The 16,047-nt window shown below is 39.9% G+C and overlaps 1 protein-coding gene across 1 annotated transcript in view; it reads right to left on the bottom strand.

Moving 5' to 3' along the window:
• ERGIC1 (endoplasmic reticulum-golgi intermediate compartment 1) overlaps positions 1-16,047 on the bottom strand; it is a 168,600-nt gene that overhangs the window by 10,643 nt on the left and 141,910 nt on the right. Inside the window, exons 8-9 of the mRNA XM_056811581.1 lie at positions 14,905-15,005; positions 8,575-8,697 (exon numbers count right to left, since the gene is read on the bottom strand). Coding sequence (XP_056667559.1) covers positions 8,575-8,697; positions 14,905-15,005 — 224 coding nt within the window. The remainder of the gene's footprint in view (positions 1-8,574; positions 8,698-14,904; positions 15,006-16,047) is intronic.

Here is a 16,047-nt window from a genome sequence, read left to right as displayed (position 1 = left end):
TAGCTTAAGAGGAAGTCAGCTTGTCAAATTTCAAATGCAAGAAGGTTTTTATGCATTTGAATACTGCTAATTCCTTGATTGATTAAATGATTTCATACCAGTGACATTCTATTTCTTATGTCTGCAGTCCTTTAAGCTGTACAACCTATCACAATGCTATATGGTGATGAAACTGTAAACACCATCAATTTAGGAGTCTTTTTTTTCCCCCTAAACCCTTACCTTCTCTCTTAAAATCAGTACTGAATATTGGCAAGTATAGGCAATGAGGGTTAAGTGATTGGCCCTGGATCATGCAGTTAAGAAGTGCTTGAGGTCAGATTGGAATCTAGGACCTTCCAATTCCAGGTCTAGTTCTCTATCCACTGAGCCACCTAGCTATCCCAATTTAAGAGCATTAAGCATCTATTTTGTGCCAGACACTATGTGCTAGAGACAGTGAACATAAATACAAAGTGATATGGTTTTTGCCCTCCAGTAGCTTACATTCTATGCCTTATGATATATATTTATAGAGAAGTAAGTGAAAGACATATATTTAAAAAACAAACTACATACAGAGTGATGGAGGGAGGGTTGTAACAATTAAAGGAATCAGGAAAGTTCTGTCATGACCCATAAGGCAATGGACATCAGACACATGGTAGGGAACAATTTAGGCAGCTAGGTGGTTAAGTGGATAGAGCACTGGGTCTGGAGACAGGAAGACCCGAATTCAAATTTGGCCTTAGATACTTACTAGCTGTCTGACCCTGGACAAGTCATTTAACCTCTGTTGGCCTGAATCCACTGGAGAAGGAAATGGCAAACTATTCCAGTATCTTTGCCAAGAAAACCCCATGGACAGTATTGGTAAGCAATGGTCCACAGAGTCATAAAATTGAACATGACTGACAATACACCAACAACAAGAAGGGTAAGTAGATGGCATCATCTTATTTCCAAGGCACTTAATGCTCTAGTGATGGCATAAAAGACATAGACCTGTTAAGGACACTTACTAGCACAATAGAAAGTATGTCTATTATGTAGCATGAGCAAGGGATAGCAGACATGTAGTCCAAGAATTAGACTGGCACTCAAATACTTCCTAGCCGTGTGAGCCTGGGCAAGTCACTTAATCCCCATTGCCTAGACCTTACCACTCTTCTGCCTTGGAACCAGTAAATAGTATTGATTCTAAAATGGAAAGTCTGGAGGCATCTAGGTGTCTCAGTGGTTTGAAAGCTAGAACTAGAGATGGGAGCTCCTGGGTTCAAATCTGGCCTCAGACACTTCCTAACTGTGACCTTGGGCAAGCCACTCAATCCCCATTGCCTAGCCCTTACCACTCTTCTGCCTTAGAACCAGTAAATAGTATTGATTCTAAGATGGAAGATAAGGGTTTTAAATAAATAAAACAAAATAAAATGGAAGGTCAGAGTTTAAAAAAAAGGATTAGACTGGCAACTATGAAATAGTAAGGTCAGAGGGAGGCTTCTAAGTACCTCCTTCTTTCTACAAGAAGCCTTTCCCTATCTTCCTTCATGCTACTGCCTTCTCTCTCTTAATTTATACTTTTCCTACATATGCCTTGTTTACAAGTTATCCCCATTGAGACTGATCTCTTAGGGGCAGGGGCTGTCCTTTTGCTTATCTTTGTATCCCCAGAACTAGCACAGTTTTCTGACAAATGTTGCCATGACTTGATTTGACTTGACTGCGGGGCTCCTCCATAGAGGGTGAACTCCTCTGTACTTGGGGAAACAGAAGCACAAAAATCTCACAGACACATAGATGGGTGCCACTTTATTCTGGAGGAAGTATTCATACCAGTGAGAGCACTGATTCACCAAAGAACTGAAATATTTTAAAATATGACTGGGGAAAAAGAAGGTCCATCAGTCTCATCAGATCCACTTTGCAAATAGCTAAGAGCCAGCAGTTAAGAGGCAGACAGCGCCACACAGGCAGAGTGGAAGTTTGCTGGCTATGGAAAGACATTATCATTATTTGAAATCCAAGAGCCCTTGGCCCTTGGGATGCTCCCTTATCTACCATTCTGGGTCAAGGTGGTTTGGTATCTCCTGCCAGGCTTGAGGAGCCACACAATGAATGCCAGAATGCTGACAGTATCTTTTGTTGCCAAACGAGAAAGAGAGGGAACTGGTGTCCTGTTCCAGCTGAAATTCCAAAAACTCATCTCTCTTCCCTTAACTTAACTGAATTCACTTGAAGAGCTTCATAAATCCCAGTCTGTAGAAAGCATAAATCAACTCAACTTCTCACCAGACCAATCCCATTACATTCTAAGTTTTGCTATACAAATTTCCACTTATCTAGAGATGCCCATACTTTCTGATGAACAGTGTGAATATAAGCTATAAGAGCTCTATAATTCTGATATAATTACTGCATAATATAAATATCATATGTTAAAATATTATATAAATATAGAATTAATCTAGAATAATATTATAAATAGAAAACTATAATATAAAGTTATGATACATAATAATTATATGTAATATAACAAATATATTATAAAATATAAGTAATAATATAGAAATAAAGGTATAAAATAAATACAAGAAAAAGTCAACTGGGTTAAACTTAACCACACACATATACACAGTCTCTTAAGCCCCTTAGAATGTGAGCCCTTGTTTCATTTGTATCTCTCATGCCTGGCACAGAGTGCCATGCTTAAGCACATGGCACATATATACTTGATGGCTGACTGGACTCCAATTCAGAAAGACCACTTCTGGTTACAATCCCAACTGTGTACATTTATGTACACATATAAGGTGACCCTCTCTTTCCTTAGACATAATCTTCAGACAGATCTTCCTTAGCTTTAGTACCTGGGTACGGAGCCAGTTGGGGGGACCACCTAGAATACTAGGCTTGGAGCTAGAAGATCAGAATTTTTGTTCTGGTTTCACCACTTGCTAGTTGTATGATGTGTGTAGGGCATGGCTGCAATTCTTACAGAGCCTTGATTTTTTTATTTGTTAAATGGGGATATACCATTCCTTGACTTAACTCCCTCACAGAGTTAACAGAATAGTATCACAGACCACAAAAGTCATCTAGTTGTAAGCATCAAATGAGATAATGGATGCAGAGTGCTTTGTGTATGAGAAATAAATGTAAGCTATTGTTAGCCTGGAAACTAGAATGCATGTTCATTTCCTAATCTTGAGTTAATTTTTCTGTTCCTGATTTTAGTGTTTAAAAAATTTCATGCTGGGCCCAATGGGCAAAGATAAGATCTTCATGTTCATTTAGAACACAAAGATTATTCAATTCAAACTAAGAATGTCCTGCTTGAGTACAGCAAACCTGAGTGCTCTGGTTGCTAAATGATAGACTGAATGATTCTTTACAATTTGTGGGTTGGAAAACCCTATTACAAAAGATGAAGCTATAAATGGTTTTGGTTAAATGGACACATGGCTAAGGGGCAGTGGAGGCCCTGGCCTTGGAAGCTAAAAATCCAAGTTGGAGTCCTGACTTAAAAACTGGGTCATCATAGGCAAGTCAAGTAACTTCTTTGTGTCTCTGTTTCCTCATATGTAAAATGGAGAGTATCATCCTTATACTACCTACAACACAAGCTTGCCATGAGAAAAGTTTTTTACAAACTCTAAATAAGTTTCTACAGAAATGGGAAATATTATTATTACTGTTACAGTTTCCACTGTAATATACTGAAACTTTATATAAATTTTAGCTTGGTTCTCCCATATGCAAATATGGCTTTACTAAGGTCCAAGGGTTGATGAATGATTTTCTGGATTATCCAAGGTGTCCCCCTCTGCCCCTTTCTCCTATACATTTCTGCCTTCCCAGTTCCAAAACTTAACTATGTGACATTGGATGAATCATTTAAGCTGAGTCTCATTAATCCCATTTGCCTGGGGAAGAAAACTGAGATACTACTTACCTCATAGAATTGGTTTAAAAAAACTTTATATACCACAGGAACATATGTACATATGGATTATTATTAGAGAGGCAGTTTGGCATAGTGGGTAGATAGCTGGCTTTAAAGCCAGGAAGACCTGGGTTCAAATCCCACCTTAGATATATACTGTGTTACCCGTAACCTCTCAAGGCTCTCTGGCATTTTCTGAGTTCATTTGTTATGGAGAAAGCACCAACCCACGACTCTGGAGTTTCCTTACCAGGGATTTCCCAATACTAATGAAGTGACAGTTCTTATTGTTAGCCTGTATTATTAGTAGACAATTCATAGCTGCAAGAGCTTTTCCACTAGATACTGGCAAGGAAAAACCTAAACCAAAGAAAAAAAAGACTGATTCAAAGAATATGCCATCTCGTCAGCATGGTTACCTCTACCAGTAGAGATCTGAAACCTCTCACTCCTACCAATTACTTTCAGGCTTTCTATAAAACCTCAATTCAGGGTACAACTAATGCAACACACTGTGGGACTTCTGGGTTTGTCTTTGTTTTTTTTTGGTAAACATCACAATGAACAGCACTACCTTGGGCAAGTCAGGCTACTTCTTTATCCATGAAAATATCATTACTAAAAGAAGAAAGGGAAACCCAAGTGAGTTAATTCCATTGCTTGTCTAAAAATGCTCTGATTCTATAAGGGAGGAATCTGTGATTTGGCTAATAGAAGGTTTAGGGATTATTTGGAATTTCTTTTATCCATACTATCTGGATGCTCCCCATCTCCCGTACTCCTTAACATAGAACTGGTTGTAAACACAGTGTTTCCCAGGCAATAAAATCCCTCCCTCTTGAGGGGAAATCCAGGGTAAGGGAAACATCATAAACACCCACTAGCTTTGGAAATGCAGCTGGGGGACCACACCCTATATCCCCTCAACCCCCCAGCTACTCCCACTCCTCATTCCATCCCACCCACGATTAGAAAAGGTCCACTTGTAGGGCTCTCAGCTGCCTTCCCAAACATGGTACCAAACCAACCAACATGAGTGGTAGTGGCTCACTGCCTAAATCCATCCTCTCCCAACCCCTCCGAGAACCTATTTGTAGACAGCAGCACCAAAATGGTGACAGTTGGGCTAGAGGTGGTTTTGTAAACAAGTATTAAATAAAAGAGAAGAGACAGCAGGTGCTCCTATTTCTTGCCCATCCCTGTTCCTCCTTATCCCCTCTTCCCCCAGAATTCACTTCCACTCCCCCCACCCCCCCACAGAATATAACATCTGCTATTGCATTGCAAGAATAGAAACATCTGAGGGCTTCTGAAACCCAACAATGGCTCCATCTGCCACAGGCAGGAGGATTTATTTAGTGGGCCAGAAGGTCTGCTCAGTGACAGCTGACTCAGGTTGCCACAGCAACCAGGATGCCAAAATTTAAACCAGTACTTTTCTGAAACACTCCTGGTGATTCCAGGAGGGGCTTCCCTGAAGAATGGCATCATGATACAGGATGCCCATTAACTGTTTTTGTCGTTGTTGTTAACCATCTGTCTTCCTTTGAGCCCTCTGTATGAAATCATAATCAATTGATTTAGACTTGTACAGTACTTTGGAGATCATTGAAATCAACCATCTTATTTGACAGAGGAAGAAACTGAGACTAGAGACATTAAATGATTCACATTGGTAGTACCTACTGGGGATGGGATTTGGGTCCAGGCCCTCTTTGTCCACAGCCAGTATTCTTTCCATTGGATCATTTCCTTTCCCCCTTTTTTTTAAACAAAGCAAAACAAAATACCCTTACCTTCTGTCTTAAGATCAATACCGTATATAGGTTCCAAAGCAGAAGAGTGGTTAAGGGCTGGGCAATGCGGGTTAAGTGACTTGCCCAGGGTCACACAGCTAGGAAGTGTCTGAGGTCACATTTGAACCCAGGACCTCCCATCTCTAGGCCTGGCTCTCAATTCAGTGATTCTCCATTGACAGCTGCTATCAATAACACTATGTGTTTCTCCTTCTCCTCCCTCTTTCTTCTTCTCTCTCTCCCTCTCTTTCTCCTCCTTTCCTCTCTTTCTCTCACCCTACCCCCTTTCTTTCTTTTTTTCTTTCTTTCTCTCCTTCTCTTTCTGGGTGGTCTTTAAGTAGCTTATAAAAGCAGAGCTAACTCAGGTCTCTGGGCCAATGTTTCCTAAACTGGCCCTTGTGCTTGTGACTAACTGTGCTAATGAAATGAATGGCAGGGGAGCAAAGTGATCAGACTCCTCTATAACAAAAGAGAGCTGCTCTTAAAAGTCTGTGTCCTATGGGTCAGTGTCCAGACTGGGTGTGCCCCTGGGGAGGAGTGGACCATGGAGCAAACTGATGAAGGTCTTAAGGTATAACATACACTAAAGGGTTGGGTAGTGATGACACTGTACGAGGGTCAGCAACATCTGTGTCCTTGCTAATACTCACTGATACCTTTTTCAAAGTGAGATAAATAAAAAACCAAACAAACCCTTACTTTCTGTTTTAGTAACAACTCTAAGACAGAAGGGCAAAGGCTAGACAAATGAGGTTAAGTGACTTGCCTAGGGTCACCCAACTACGAAATGTCTGAGGCCATATTTGAACACAGATCCTCCCATCATTAGGGCTGGTGCTCTATCTAATGTGCCACCTCAAAGAGCAGTAAGGGGTGGGCTACTGGGGTTAAGAGACTTGTCCAGAATCACACCGCTAGGAACTGCTTGAGGCTATATTTGAACCTAGGATCTCTGGTCTCCAAGCCTGGCTCTCTATCCTCTGAGCCACCTAGCTGCCCAACAAATGCCTTTTAAGAAGCTAAGCCCAGAGCAGATGGCATGTTAACTTAGTAAGTCAAATCATCATCTAGGAGGCCATGTAAGAACAAGAGGCCACATGACAACAATAATAAATGATGATGGTAGTTAACATTTGTATAGCATTTACTACATGCCAGGCAGTGTGCTATATGCTTTTACAAATATCACATTTGTACAAACGTTTGTATAATACAAGTGCTATCACAAGTCCCAGAATCTGAGTTGGAAGAGGGAATTACTTTCTTTTTTATTTAAATTTTCCCCAATTATGTGTAAAAACAGTTTCCAACATTTTTAAAGAATATTGAGTCTTACTCTAAATGATCACCCCAGTGCAAACACCAACAACATGGAAATAGGTTCTGATCAAGGACACATGTGATACCCAGTGGAATTGCGCATCAGCTATGGGAGGGGAGGGAGGAATAGAATATGATTCTTGTAACCAAGGAATAATGTTCTAAATTGACTAATTAAATAAAATAAAAAAAAAGAATATTGAGTCTTAGATTTGTTCTCTTCCTTCCTCCCCCACAACCCCTTAGAGATGGCATAAGCAATCTCATATAGATTTTGTGTGCAGTCATGTAAAACACTTTCCCATATAATCCTTTTGTGGAAGGAATCTCACATGGAAAAAAGTTAAGAAAGTAAAAAAGTTTGCTTTGGTCTGGATTCAAGTTCTTTTCCTCTGGAAGTGGATGCCATTTTTATCCTTTGGGATAGTCTGAATCATTGCTGAGAATGGTTGTTACTGAATTACTTTCAACAGGATAGAAGATAAGTGAAAATACAACCTATGAAATTGTTTCCAGAAATAAAAAAAAATTATGTAAAGGTAAAATATGCTCATCGTCAGGCAGCATGGCATCATGGAAATAACAACAACAACAATAACTACAATAATAATGATGATGATGATGATGCCTAATTTTTACATGGCACTTACTAGGTGTCAGGCACTATGCTTATCTCTTTACTGAATATTATCTCATTTGATTCTCACAACAATCCTGGGAGGTGGATGCTATTATTATCAACATTTTATGGATGTGGAAACTGAAACTGACAGAAATTAAGTGACTTGGCCAAGATCACACTTCTAGTAAGTGTCTGAGGCTGGATTTGAACATAGGTCTTCCAGCCCAGAACGCTATCTAGTGGGTCACCTAGCTCCTGGATTTAAAGCACAGGATTTGGAGTCAGAATATCAGAGTTTGAATCCTAGCTCTGATATGTCACAGCTGTGTGATCTCCAGCAAGTTACTTCTCATCCTGGATTTCAGTTTTCCTGTCATTAAGAGGAGTTAATAAAATGTGTATTACCTACCTCCCTCATAGGAGATAATGTGAGGAAAGCACTTTGTGGGCTTTATGGTACAAAAAAATTTTTTTGGCTCAGACCTGTGATATCATCTTTATTGGGGAATTCCTGGTGAGGAAACTCCCCCTTCCAAAGTAGAACAGCAATTTTTCTGCAACTGATATTGATGTGTGAAATGACTTGCCAGTGCCCCACAGGCAGTGCATGTTAGAAGCAAGGCTTGAATCCAGGGTTTCCTGACCTGGAAGCCAGTTCTCTATCCCATGTTGCCACGCACTATGAATCATCATTATCATTATTGTCACGACACCCCCTTCCCCCCCCGGAACTCAAACAATCAAGTTCAATTCTTGCTGCTTGGCTCTGCATACAGCAATCACTCTGTGATTCATTATTAATCAGGCGACCACTGAGGATGGTTGGATTTCTAGTAGCTGCCAAAGCTCGGTCCCTATGGCTTTGGTGAATAAGCCAGTGAAGGAGCCTGGTGTCCTGCCAGTCCCTTACTCACCGTGGTGATGAACCTGTACAGTGGCTGTCGCCGCTCTGTGTACTTCACTGTGATGGGGCTCAGGTCGTAGCGAAACCAGATGGCAGGGATGATGCGACCGGTGTGACTGTATGCAACGTATTCCTAAGGGAAAAAGGGAGCAAAAGAAATGAGGGCAGGAAATGAGAATGGATTCTCACAAGATAATGTGGGGGATTTCTCTATTACTTTTGTGCTGGATGAGTGACTATTAAGATGCTTTCTCACTCCTGCTTGCCCACCATTTCTTTCAGCTCTCCTTTGAGTGACTGCTGCTGGGGTTCTAGACTTCCAGTCATTGTATGATGGAGAGACCAAGGGACTGAGCACCCCTCCTCTTAGAAGCAGACTGACAGCTCATGGCCCCAGAATACTATTGAGACAGAATCAGGAAGAAGCAGTAAAGATAACAAAGGGGGGGAAAGTTGGATTTCAAGTCAGATAGAAAAGATGGAGGGGGGGGGTGTTCAGAGAAATATTTGGTAAGCCCACCACTCCCAGGCTCCAGTCACTGCACTGCACTCAACAGAGGATGAATATCAGAAGGGAAGAGAATGGATTTAGCCCTGTCATTCTAAGCCCAGGAGAATCATGAAGGTGTTGGGGGACATGCTGGGTCTGAGGTGGAGTAATCTTCATCTTAAAATCTCTCCTTAGAGGGCAGCTAGGTGGTGGTTCAGTGGATTGAGAATCAGGTTTAGAGAGGGGAAATCCTGGGTTCAAATGTGACCTCAGATTTCCTAATTGTGTGACTCTGGGCAACACTGCTTTTCTGCCTTGGAACCAATACACAGTTCTGATTGTAAGACAGAAAATAAAGGTTTAAAAAAACAAACAAACAACAAACAAGTCCCCCTTCCCCTTTTTGGGCATATTTTCTAATTAAAATTTTTTTTTATTAAACCCTTTTATTCTATCTTAGAATCAATATGGGTATTGGTTTCAAGACAGAAGAGGGGTAAGGGCTAGTCAGTGGGAATTAAAGTGACTTGCTAGGGCCAAACAGCTAGGAAGTATTTGAGGCTAGATCTGAACCCAGAACTTCTCATTTTCCAGGCCTGGCTCTCTAGCACAGAGCCAGCTAGCTGCTCTCAGTCTTCCACTCTTAAAGGGAGGCAGTTGGATGAGCTGGCCTCTGCAGCCACTTCTAGGTCTGATATTCTCAGTTCAAAGACTAGTGGTCTGGATAGCCACACTTGTGGATCTATTCAGACAATGAATTGAGACTGAAGACCTAGTAGCCATCTCCCTACTGAACCCTGAAGTCCAGGTTTAGCTGGCAACAAAGAACAATTCCCTTAAATCTCTTTTTCACCTTTGAAAGTTACAGATCTAAGAGTAGCTTTTATTCCTCTACCTTTTCCTAGACATAATTTGCAAAGCAGCCCTAACAATGTGGCTTTGGCTCAGTGCCACAGCTTCAATCCCACTCATATAAATGTCAGCAGCTAAGCAAGCTGTCCTGGCTGAAGGTCTTGGTCCAAAAAGCTTTATCGGTGTTTGGTGACACTGAACAGAAGGAATCAAATCGACCCTGTGAGGCAACTGGAGGGGAAGCCAATCTCTCTGGCTACAGCAAAGGAAGAGCCAAAGGGCAAGAAAGGAGCCTGGAAGCTTCAGCCACACTCAGGGAATAGCTGTGACCCAACAAGACCAGGACCCAAGCCAGCCAGCCAGCCCTGTGGGCCTCCTGGCCTCGATGCTGAGCTGTTTAGTGATCAACTTACCCTCCTCCTAACACTTTGTTACAAAGGCAGGTCCAGGGGACTGTGTGGAACAAAACCTCGGCGGGTGCCAGGCACAGAGCTAGCCTTGGATAAATAAACACTGATGGGCTGAACAGAAGTTATCTGACTTCTGGAGGGTTAGAGCACTGGCTGTGGTAGGTCAGAGCTTGGTTAGGATTTAGAATGGCCTAATATTCAAACTTTTTTTTATATCTTTCCCAAACCTTCAATTTTGCAGATGGAGAGCCGAGTGCAAAGAGAGGAGAAGGGGACTTGCCCACTAATGGTATGGCCAGATCATACCTTATTCACTAGAAGGCAGGATGTTGGGGGGAAACCCCTCCCCCAAAGAGTCTAGTGCAAGGACCTCTGATTGGCAGATGGATAGAGATTAAAGCTCAGGAGAGTGACAAACACAATCAGAAGGGGATGACTTGGCAGATTAGAAGAGCTGGGCAATTTAGTCTAAATAACAGAGGTCAAAGAGGTGACCTCATTACTGTCTTTAAATACACAAAGAGGCTTTATGAGGGGGAAGATGAGCAGTTGTTCTCTGTATCCAAAGAAGTCATGAACAATAGGAAAGAGTCTTAAATTAAAACTGGATAGATTTTGGTTGATTATGTATGTGGGGACTGAGGGTGGGATGGGATTAGGCAACGGGAATAGGTTTCCCTGAGGATCTTTAAGAAAAAATGGAAACTAAACAACTATCTGTACCTAACAGTCCCTTCTAGCTCCAGAATGCTATGGGAAAATTAGTGGTAGAACAATGTCTGCTTTTAAATATACTTTCAGATAGCTTAGATGGTATTCTTGAAATGTTTTCTGAATGAATTTCATGAACTTGGAACAGAGATCTGATATAAAAAATGGAAAGGCTGACCTTTACTTATAAAAGTGTGGCCAGTTGTGGATGGCCTAGAGGGAAAAAACAAAGGAATAATAGGTGATCCCAAAAGCCATTCTGGGTCAAACAGAACAGCATTCAAATTCACCAAACTTTTAAGTGCTATGTACTTTTTGGTAGCTAAGTTTTTGCTATGTACAAAGAAAAACATTAAGCTACATTGGAAGAAATAAAAAGTTTAGATAAAATAACATTTGTCCTCAAGGAGCTTATAGCCTGAAAGAGGGAAAGATACAAACATAGAAGAATGTAAAACACAAGGATTAAATAAATGAGCAGAATAGGGGCAGCTAGGTAACACAGTGGATAGGGCACCAGACCTGAAGTCAGGAGGGCCCTAGACACTTTCTAACTGTGTGACCCTTGGCAAGTCACTTAGTCTTAAGTGCCTAACCCTTGCTGCTCTTCTGTCTTAGAATTCATTCTAAGATGGAAGTAAGGGTTTAAAAAGAAAGCAAAAAAGAAATGGGCAACATATTGTGTCAGAACTGAAGAGAAAGGCTATTTCCAAGGTTATTAGTGGGTGGTAATTATGGAAGGAATGGGCAAATTTCATGGAGGGAGTGGCATGTAAGTTGGTCTTTAAAGGTTAAGTAGGAAACTAATAAGCAAAAGTACATTGTTTCTAGGATTCAATTTGGAGAGTCTAGGATAATTATAGTTAGGCATATGTGGTTCAAGACCCATTTAGCACATCTACCAATTCGAAGAGGTACCATACATCATACAAAAAGTTGATTCATTGGGACAGACTACCCAAGTAAATAAAAGAGAAAAATAAAGTGATAAGACTACTTCTTGACTTGGCCAAAGAAGAAAATTATGAAACAATATTGGAAGTGCAAGAAGGTGCCAAACTATATAAACTTCAACAATGGGCAAGAGTGAGCCACTGATGATTTTTGCCTGGAGGAGAATAATGGTCCCTGATTTATGATTTTTGATACATGTAGTCAAGGCATTCTTCCTCACATCATCTAGGATTTACCAGAGGTTTGAGAATATAGAAATAGATATTGAATTTGGCTAAACTTCCAGGTTTAGATTTTCTGAGTTTTTTTCTGAGTGATTCATGGACTCAGATGCTTTCTAACAATGCTAATCCCCTAAAGGGAGTGAATGGCTTCTGAAAAAACCAGGTCTTTCTCAAAGCCAAATTCATTCAGCTCAGTATCAACTTCAGAATCCATACTATGTATCCTATTGTGAAACAGTTAATGATCTCAAGTATCATTTCCCCATCTTTGCTGACTTGGAAGGGGACCAATGGCTAGTTAGAACCAGATCTCACAGCATGGAGTGTGTTTCAGATGTTTCTGGGTCTGAGGTCAGGTATTGTCCAGCAATTTGTATATTATCATGTCAAGGAGACTAAGAATCATAGGCTTAGGAGTTAGTGACCATCTAGTCCAAACCTCTCATTTTTCAGATGGGGAAATTGCAATCTAAGAAGGAAAAGTGACATGTCCACATTTAAAAAGATAGTAAATAGAGGGCAGCTCAGTGGATTGAGAGCTAGGCCTAGAGATGGGAGCTCCTGGGTTTAAATCTCACCTCAGACACTTCCCAGCTGTGTGACCCTGGGCAAGTCACTTAACCCCCATTGCCTAGCCCTTATCACTCTTCTGCCTTGGAACCAATATACAGCATTGATTCTAAGACAGAAGGTAAGGGTTTAAAAAGAAATTTAAAAAAATAGAAAGATGCTAAGTGCCAGAGCTGGGATTCAAATCCAAGTCTTCTAACTTCAATATGTAATGCCCTTATACTACAACGGAGGCAGAAATACTCCAGGATGTACACCAAAGGTCTTATATAGTGGATAATTTAACGTTCTGGGTTTGTTCTAGTCCAACAGTTTAAAAAAATACATTGGCTTCTCCATTAGTGGCAATGCAGTGATCCTGAACAACTTGGAGGGATCTAGGAGAAAGAACACTATCCACATTCAGAGGGAAAACTGTGAGAGTAGAAACACAGAAGAAAAACAATTGCTTGAATACATGGGTCAAGGGGATATGATGGGGGATGTAGAATCTAAATGATCATCCTAGTGCAAACATCAACAACATGGAAATAGGTTCTAATCAAGGACACATGTAATACCCAGTGGAATTGCACATTGACTAAGGGAAGGGGTGAGGGAGGGAAAGAATATGATTCTTGTAACCAAGGAATAATGTTCTAAATTGACTAAATAAAATGAAATAAAAAATACATTGGTTCATTTTAGAAGATGTGGTCCTGGGAGAGAACATTAGATTGGAAGTTAGGAGATCTGAGTTCAACCGCACATCTGCTCAGGCAAATAAAAAATGAAAGAGTTGGAATAAACGAAGTCAAAGATGCCTTCCAAATGTGATAACTGTTTAGTCATTGCTGCTGTTGTTTTAGGGGGAGTGGAATAGAAAGGGAACCGTTGCTGTGGTTCCTAGTTCATATAAAAAAGAAATACATAGATACATAGTATATACCATATTTTGCGTACTATTATATTTAGAACATATATAAATTGTTATATTAATTTATCATTATAACATATTAATCATTAATTCATGACAATCTATTATATACATATATTATGTATAAACAATATGTTAGATTGTATTCATATTAAATATACAGTCTATAATATTTTATAAATCTGGCATAAACACAATATATAATATTGTATAAATACTGTATAAACACATTATATATTATATTACAGATTATATAAATATACAATGCACACATGAAATATATATAATATTGTATAAATCAACAGTTATCTAGAAATACATAAGATATGATCTATTTGCATAATATTTAATATGGAGATAGATATTTGGGTTTATAAGAACAGTTCATTTGGGGGTTTTTGGTCCAGAGGAAGGGACACAGGATTTGGAATCAGCGGACTCCAGCCTTTTCCATTACCAGCTGTGTACCATTGAATAAGTCATTTTACTTCTCTCTGGGCAGTTTCCTCATCTGTAAAATGAGGGTGCTGGACAAATGGACCCAGGGATTCCTTCTAGCTCTCAACTGATGATACTCTATAACTTGCTTTGTCTCTGCTGCATAGACAGAGGCATAGAACTTACTGATTTAGAAATAACTGAGGCTGTCTTTTGCCTCTCTGGATCCCCAGATGGCTTTGAACTCCCAGGGGATTGACTTTAGTCCACCACACTAATACTGCCTGAGGGACACGCTGGCCCCTCTCTACAGCTGGCACAATGAGCTGCTCTTCTCAGAGCCCTTATGTTCCTCTCTCTGCCAGCAGAGGCTGCAATTGTACACTTCTATAATGCCTGAATGTATCCTAAGCAGCTCAGTGAAAGCAAAAAGGAAATTTTAGAATGAAAAAAAAGTTATTTATCTTAAACCTTCTTTTTACATTTTGAGTTCCAAATTCTCTCTCTCCCTCTGACCTTCTCTCCCACCCACTGAGCAGGCAAGCAATATGATAGGTATTAACCATAGGAAATAATGCAAAACATATTTCCATATTAGCCATATTTCAAGAAAATGCTCCTTGAGTTTGCACATAGAGATCATCAATTTTCTCTCTGGTGGTGCAGAGCATTTTTTCATCATGAGTTCTTTGGAATTGTTTAAAGGAAATTTTAAATGACTTTCACTGAGGGGTTTCTGAGTGCTCATCCTGTCAGTCCCCAGACTTCTGCTTACCTTGTTGGCGACTGTATATTGGTAGGAGTAGCGCTGCTTTCCACTCTTATCTTCGTACACTGTGGGGACGATTTTCAAGATGTAATCATGGGATGCAAGGGCTGTAGGGAAGATGAAAAAAAGGCAACACTATTAAGAAAGTTAAATTATCTTTGTTTCTGTAAAAGGGAGTTTCTTAATCTCTCCCTTTGTCTCTTTAAGAGGTAGTAACATACATATTGGGAGTTAATTTCTTCTTCTGTCTCTTTAAGAGGCCAAGTATATAAGAAAGAGTCAGTTAAGAGAAAGGGCTCTTTTTTTTGGATTTCTAGAGAGCAGGAGGTCATCTGTCTTTGTCTCAGTCAGACTGACAGTTGGACAATTTGACAGTTGGGATTAGGAAATTGGATTTAAGGAGGGTATAGAAATTAATGTTCATTCATTAGCTTAGGTAGTTAGGGAATATATTTCTAGATAGGAGTAGTGTAGGCGAGATAGGTCTGTTTTGGCAGGCAGAAGACCTTGCCCTTGAAGGCAGTTAGATTTAAGGTTTCTTAGAATTTTTAGTATGGGATTTGGATTTTAGGCATAGTTATAAGATATTAGAGTGAAATCTCACTTTCCTCACTCCTATTTCCTCCCCAAACTTCTCCTCAGAATAAACTAAGGATTGGTGTTTTATCCACCTGCTCTCTGTACTTTTGTCAAATTCCCACCCCAAAATTTGAACCCTTCAATTTCCTATAACTAGGATAAAATCATTCTAAATCTGATTTGGATCTACTAACGCAATGGAGTGAGAATTTGAAAAAATGTATATGTGTACATTTGTGTGTATGCATGTGAGCACACATTTCCATTTTTATGTTATATCTGATTCACTCTGTGACTTCAGGTTTCTCTTCAGCAAATTAAAGATAATAGTATAAGCCAATTTAATTTTATCCTTCAAATTAAATCAATAAATAAAAACCATTAAACCTTGTACAAAAAAGAAAATACTAAAATCCCTTGAATGGTTGCTAAATGTTAGAGACTATTTGTCAACAGGGTTAGGGGTTAAAAGTTCCTAAATTCTCTTTACCAGTCATTTCATTCCATACCTATTCTATCATAAAACCAGATAACAGGGTGAAAAGCTAGAAGGAACCATAGAGAACATCT

This window comes from Monodelphis domestica, chromosome 1, assembly GCF_027887165.1.
Source record: "Monodelphis domestica isolate mMonDom1 chromosome 1, mMonDom1.pri, whole genome shotgun sequence".
Taxonomy (NCBI): Eukaryota; Metazoa; Chordata; class Mammalia; order Didelphimorphia; family Didelphidae; genus Monodelphis; species Monodelphis domestica.
The sequence above is the reverse complement of the archived record's forward strand: the minus strand, read 5'-3'. Positions and strand labels throughout refer to the sequence as shown.